The 6,963-nt window shown below is 40.6% G+C and overlaps 1 protein-coding gene across 2 annotated transcripts; it reads left to right on the forward strand.

Annotated features, from left to right (window-relative positions):
• The first annotated feature begins 3,239 nt into the window (after nt 1–3,239).
• On the forward strand, nt 3,240–4,513 carry LOC134176146 (uncharacterized). 2 transcript variants are annotated; one of them, XM_062642823.1, is made up of 3 exons: nt 3,240–3,717; nt 3,770–4,110; nt 4,173–4,513. In XM_062642823.1, exons 2-3 carry the CDS (start codon nt 3,796–3,798, stop codon nt 4,389–4,391), a joined length of 534 nt encoding a protein of 177 aa, XP_062498807.1. In that variant the 5' UTR covers nt 3,240–3,717; nt 3,770–3,795; the 3' UTR covers nt 4,392–4,513. The 2 variants fall into 2 exon arrangements, with proteins under 2 accessions (XP_062498807.1, XP_062498806.1); XM_062642822.1 differs by having other exon boundaries at nt 3,240–4,110.
• Nucleotides 4,514–6,963: the final 2,450 nt, after the last annotated feature.

Here is a 6,963-nt window from a genome sequence, read left to right on the forward strand (position 1 = left end):
TTCTGGTGCTACAGAACTGGCTGTCTGCATTTTCGCGGGATTCTGACATTGCACCGCAAAGTACACTGGACAACTGACCGTAAAATCACAACACATGTCTCTATAGACACTTCTAACACAATGCTGCTCTGTTAGTGGTACCATTACCACCTACTTAATTACTGCGACTAATTAAGTATAAGTTATTGCCTGCGTTCCAGAGCAATATCATATTTATTGCCCGAGCACCGCTTATTGCACGAGCCGCAGGCGAGTGTGATAAACGGTGAGAGGGCAAGAAATATGATATTGCTCTGGAACAAGGGTGATAACCAACGTACTGTTCGCTGTGACTTTACTCTTTGAAACTCTGCAATAACTCCTGCGCACTAGGGTGGACAGTGACGATCTTGGTGTCATTGGAAACCGCAAGCTCCCAGATTTTCTAGAGTTACAGTTCAGACGGCGTACATACTACACAGGCAGTTTGATAAGGCTTTTGTATATCAAGCATTGTTAGGGTTTACAGCAAGTATGGTGCTAATAGAGAAAGTAGCCAATTAGCAAGATCACTAAACAGTTCACTGCGGTGACATCAACTCACAGTCCTCCTTGTTTCACGAGCAGTTGGTTGGTATTCCTGACTCTTCTTCCCGTTCTGTTTCGTCTTGATAGCTTTCCAGTTCCTTTACCTTTACATCTAACATCTTCGTATTGTAATATTACCTCTAATAATACAGTTAATGGAATATCACTTAACACCTGCGTGTGGTAAACAAATATAGCTGCATCGTTGGCCATGTTCACACTTCGGTTAGCAAACCCGGGTTTGCGCTAATTGCTAGTCTGTTTACTGCTGACCAAGAATATGACACCTACATACTCTCAGGAGGTCTGCAAAACGGTAGTTATCTATAATTAAGTTTGCTAACCAAGGTCGCTAACCCTAGTGTGAAACGTCATTTAGCTGGTCGGCTTAACCACATAGGTGTAGCCCAGCTGGTTGGCATCAAAGTAAGGACCATCCCATCTTATTATCTATCTGACAAATTGATGCTTTCTTCGGTCAGTGCGTTTGTTTCTGCGTAGACTTGACTTGTTGTTGACAACTGCTGATGAACCAGAGGCAATGGTGCATGGGGATGCTGATGATCTTCTTCTCCTTGGTGAAACCATTCACCATCATCTTGTTGTAATGGTGGAAGGCGAATGGACTGACTCCATTATGCCGATATATTGGAAGCCTCGTAGAAGCTTTTTCCGCGATAGCCAGTTCGTTTGGACACACAGTGGATATGCGAGCGTTCACAGCTAGTGCCATTGCAACAGGGAGGAGGGGTAGACCACGACTGGACATCGGGCAGGAACAGCTGATGTTTCTAGTGATCATGGCTTTTCTGTTTCATCGATAGCTGAGCTACTTGGAGTGTGCAGCAGTACTGTCAACAGACGAATGCGTGAATGGGATCTATCGGTAGCTCGAAGGTACGCAGATATAAACGATATTGAGCTGGACAGAACTGTGCTAGAGATCAAACGGGGATTTCCGGACGCTGGATACAGTATGATGGATGGACTGCTGCGATCAAGAGGTATTATCATCCAGCGACATAGGATACGCCTGTCGGTAGCTAGAGTTGACCCGACTGGAGTTACTGAACGATGGGCTACCTCAATTCCTAGGAGAGTTTACCGTGTCAGTGGACCTAATGCGTTGTGGCATGTAGACGGAAACCACAAGCTGATACGGTAAGTATGAAAGGGTGCATTCACACGACGTTTCTAACTTAATTAAGTTAACTCTAATTTAGCTCCATTTGCTGTCTAGAAAATTTATCTTAATTAATGGTCGGCTAACCTAGGTTAACGCTAACCCACTTTATGCAAGCTAGAACTTGGTCGCTACGCGTACAACTAGGTCACTCCGCCTTCTAGTATAGCGAAGAATAACGCGTTTTCTAGAATGTGCTACAAACGCTTCAAAGCTACACGGGCGCGTCTTCAGTGGAAAAGGAGAAGACGGAGAAAAGCGCGTCGGGAACGAGAAGTCCTTTATACTACTCTCCTAGTGTTGCTGTGCAGAATGTACAACTAGATGTTGCTTGTAAAGATTATGTTTCTAGTGAGAGGACGATACCCTCCAAACCTTCCAGACAATATGACAATATATCTATACATAATTAGTGTCTAGATTAGTTCTGTAGGTGTGTTCACACTATGGTTTGCAAGCCTGGTTTGGGCTTGTTATCATAATTGCCTTAAGTGTTAAACGTTGCACCTGCCCCATGGAATGCTGGTTTGCGCTGGGTTTGCAAACCGTTGCAAACCGTACTGTACTTGCAAAGGTTGGTTTGCGGTTACTTGAGTCTGGTTTGGAGCTATCAAACATTCCTAGCTGTTTAGCGCCTAGTAACCAGAGTAGCAGTCTGCATAGCGCATAGCTACGAGAGTAGCAGTGGAAGTCATCGTCTTACTGTGGTGGATGCTGCTAGACACAGGGCGTCAACAGCAAGAATCTCGCTCGTGCAAGATGACAGAAGACGTCGTTTTCGTCGATATCGCAGTGCTAGCACTGAATACCGAACTGTTGTGTCGTTTGTCATGCGGAGTATTCTAACTCTGTTGTCAGACGCCATGTCTAGAGATTCCTGCTCAAACAATGGATCACAATAGCTTGCTAGGTTGACAAACCAGGTAATCAAACCCAGTCCAGTCTGAACACAGGTTAGTACTGTATGCTAATTTATTTCCTCGTATCACGCAAATCAAAACACAACACACCATGGTTTGCAAACTATAGTGTGAACGCACCTTGTGCTGTGTGAACGCTGCTCAGTGTTAACTAGTAGGTCAATTACCCAGTAATTACATGTTCCATATGGTATTGTTTACTCAGCTAGCCAACATAGGTTAACGTAGGGTTGCACCCAAAGTAAGTTTTGAAAGTCTTTTCTACTGAACAGAACAGCATCTGTTTGCCTGTCTCTGTCCGTCTATCTGTCTGTTTGTCTGTCTGTCTGTCTGTCTGTTAATTACATTTATTTTCTTTCTGTCTGCTCTAGTCTCAGCAACCCCACCATCAACACCTGCAGATGTGCGAAGATCTGATGTCACTGCTCCACGGGTGGGCAAGAGAGATGTCTGTCTGTCCGTCTGTCTGTCTGTCTGTCTGTCTGTCTGTCTGTCTGTTTGTCTGTCTGTTTGTCTGTCTGTCTGTCTGTCTGTTTTTCTCTCTGTCTGTCTGTCTGTTTGTCTCTCTGTCTGTCTGTCTGTGTCTTGCCTCTTTATGTGTTGTTGTGGTTATCTGTTTGTTTTTTATGCTGTCTTTTGGTTTGTCCTTTACTCTCTGTGTATGCATATTTTTGGTTTTCGGAATCACTAATAAAACGGTAGGCAACTGATACAATATGATTATGAATATAATATAATATATAATACCATAAAATATAATACCATATAATAAAAAGGATATAAATGAATTATGAATCTTGCCTATGTGCATCTATTTAAGTATAATCAGAGATGCATGTGAACTTCAATTGTACACTTAGTGTACTATTCTGTATTTATATGTATGTATTGATGTTGGGTATTTGCAGATGGCATTTTATCATCCATGGTGAAGTAGACAGATATAGTCAAATACCTGTGTTTTGTAAATGCTCTACTAACAACCGTGCGACAACAGTGTTGAAGATATTTCTAGAAGCTGTTCGACAGTTTGGGTTGCCATCAAGGGTAAGGTCAGACAAAGGAATGAAAAATGTAGAAATATCAAGGTTTATGTTAGAACACAGAGGACCAGGACGAGGCAGTATGATAACAGGACGGAGCGTGCATAACCAACGGATTGAGCGTTTCTGGAGAGACCTTTTCCAAGGGTGTACCTTTCTTTTCTACTTTCTATTCTGGAACTTAGAAGAGTGTTTTCTCCTTGATGTAACAAATGGCAAAGATTTATTTTGCTTACAGTACGTGTACCTGCACAGAATAAACCACGCTATTAAACAATTTTGTGACGGCTACAAAAATCATCGACTTCAAACTGCTAGAAACAGTACACCTATTCAGGTATGGATAACAGGAATGCTGCAGGGGGCAGAACTTCGAAATATGGAAGACCTGGACATTGTTAGTGATGCTATTGTCGTTCCTAGTGATCTCTAATTATGCGATTATTGTTTCTCTTTAAGGGTGCGATTGACGGTTATGGCATTGATGGCCATGGACCCATTCCACTGAACGGTCTAGATGATTCTGATGTTGTTCAAGTACCACTGATAGAAGACGTCCTCTCTTCTTTGCAATTGCAGGATCTGGTCATGCTGATAGATCCAATGGCTGATTCTGACTGTCAGGGAGTAGATATTTATGTTAGAGCCCGTGAATTTGTTTATGCTGCAAATGCATGAATATGTAGGTCATGTGTGACATGGAGTTGTCAGTCAGTGAATTGTCCTGTCATTTAATTTCTACATTTCAATTTTTTATGTTTCAATTTTTTAATTTTTATTCATTTTTATTTAATTTTTTAATGTTTTTAATTTTTAATTTTAACTTTTCAATTTTTAATTTTTATTTTCATTCTTATTTAAAAACTTTGTATTTATTAAATTTTAAGTTGTAAATTTTAATTTTTTATTTTCCTTTTATTATTTGTAAAATGATTTTATCAGTTAATGTTTGATTCTTGTGATCTTTAGATTTATTTTTTAAAGTTTGATTTTTAGGCACCTATGTGCTCAAAACTAGAAACTTGAAGGCGCAGTTCGCTTATTCGATTTCTTACAAATTGAAATGACCGGAGACACTGACACAGCGGGCGGCATACATCGAACGCTTGTGTCAGGAGATCACATTTCCAACACCCAAGCAAGTGTTTGTTTTTACTTTACTTTCCGTCACGTGACAAACCACATTGGCTGCTCTTGGTCTAGGACAACTCTGACACACAACGTTGTCCCAGTGAATACCGCGGTCTCTAGCTGTGTAGGTGCGTGCATTGTACACAACGCGCTACCTTTACCGTAGATGAACTGGTTAGAGGGGAAATGCTACGAATATGTATGTATCTAGCTAGGCTCCGCTCTAGCGGATCGCCGAGTTGGCAACTGTGGTGACGAAGTCTAGAGACTCGTTTGTTGTCTAGGAAAATTCCAGACACAATTAAAACATCGAAACCGTCAACCTACTACACAGTACAATTAAGTAGTAGACTGCGCGCTTTCACGGGCACACTTACGTAAATATGGTACACCGGTACGTATACCGTATAGGATGGGCGTGGTTCTCTACAGCAGGTCACATTTCCTCATTTGCATGACGTCGCAGAACTCAGCAAGTAAACCATCGTTTTCTACAACGCCTTCTGAACTCAATTTGAAGTCAACTCAACTGAACTCTATTTGCTCAACTCAACTCAATTAACTAACTCAACTAGCTAACGTAGCACAGTGTGCGGCTACAACTGAAAGAACATGGTCCTAGCTAGTCAGCTACAACTAGTCACTAAGTACACTACTATGTCAATGCTAGGTATAGCTACGAGACTCAATAGTGCTAGACAATGATTGTAGATCGAGTTCTACCGTGTCACTCGGCGATCTCTGGGCTGTCATTGTCGGGGCGTACGTTCACATCTGCAGTCAAGCTGTGTGACAAGGAGGCACGGGCACCTTGGGTTGTGGCAGATGGAAATACGATTAGTAGTTCCGTGTCCGACGAGCTGTCGTCGTGAGCGGAGTTGTCCGCAGCCAAGGTGGTTTGGCACGTGACGAAAAGTAAAGACAAACACTTGCTGGTGTGTTGGAAATGTGATCTCCTTTGACACGCGTTCGAATGGAAGCCCCGCTGAAACCCCCGCTTTGTCTAGTGTCTTCATTCCAGCTTTGTGGTTTCATAATGTCGTATCATTGGACTTCAGTGTTGGTGTGAACGTGTTCTGGAAGCAACTGGACGATAAGTTCTACGATCTTCAGTCTTCTCATTTGTATTCATGTTAGAAATAGAATAAGCGAACTGCGCGTTCCAAGTTACTAGTTTTGAGCACATAGATGCTTAAAAATCAAACTTTAAAAATAACTCTAGAGATCACAAGAATCAAATTTCAAGATGAAAAAACATTTTACAAAAAATAAATATAACTAAAATTGAAAATTAAAAATAAAACATTGAAATGTAGAAAATTAAATGGTCGGACCATTCACTGACAGTTGTCGCTGCTTAAAGTTGTATTATGGAGTTAATTCATTAGAAATATAGCTAATTTGCCTACAATGTGGCATTTTGTTGCAATTTTGTTTCTCCATAGTAAATGAAAATTGAGAGTTCAGTTATGTAATAAACAACATCTGATATGCAGCATAATGACACCACGCAGACAGTTCACTCTAATATTCAATTACCAATTGCTAAAATCATTGTACAGTATGTATAGCCTGACCACACTCATCCATGCTCATATTTCATTGCATTGAAAAGCAAAATTGATCAAAGATTGATTGTGCTGTTTGATTCTACAAATAACTTTAAATTGTACCCATCAGTCTAATTTTTCCAACCTATACAATATCAAAATTGCAAGCAACTTTTAAGCAATCTTCTTTAATTTTTTATTAAATATTTATTAATGCAAGCGTATAGTGAAAATATAATAGACAAACCCCACCCTGTTGGATACTGCATGTGGCTAGAAAAGGACTTAGTCTGTAATTAACGATTTACATGGAGAAAGCCAGGAGTCACCCCATAATTAAGTTTCTGACGTGCTGTTTCTGAAGCAAAACTGCACATACAAACTTCTACTGATCATGTTAATCTTTTGAAATAGTTTAAATAGTTAATTTTTGGATCTCACTTTAGCTGTAGAGTGCTACTGAATTACAATGTCTTCAAGTCGCTGGCAGAGACGGCTTTCAATCGAATTATGTCTCATCCAAATTGTATTTCTATTGATGATATGAGTTGTTCCAGACAAATACTAGG

Source organism: Corticium candelabrum, chromosome 2 (assembly GCF_963422355.1).
Source record: "Corticium candelabrum chromosome 2, ooCorCand1.1, whole genome shotgun sequence".
NCBI classification, from domain to species: domain Eukaryota; kingdom Metazoa; phylum Porifera; class Homoscleromorpha; order Homosclerophorida; family Plakinidae; genus Corticium; species Corticium candelabrum.

Bases quoted from the DNA above. Each gene is read 5' to 3' on its own strand.
- LOC134176146 (XM_062642822.1), top strand. From the start codon at position 3,502: ATGCATGTGAACTTCAATTGTACACTTAGTGTACTATTCTGTATTTAT. The intron at 4,111-4,172 runs GTTAGTGATGCT...TTTCTCTTTAAG, and splicing joins ATATGGAAGACCTGGACATT to GGTGCGATTGACGGTTATGG.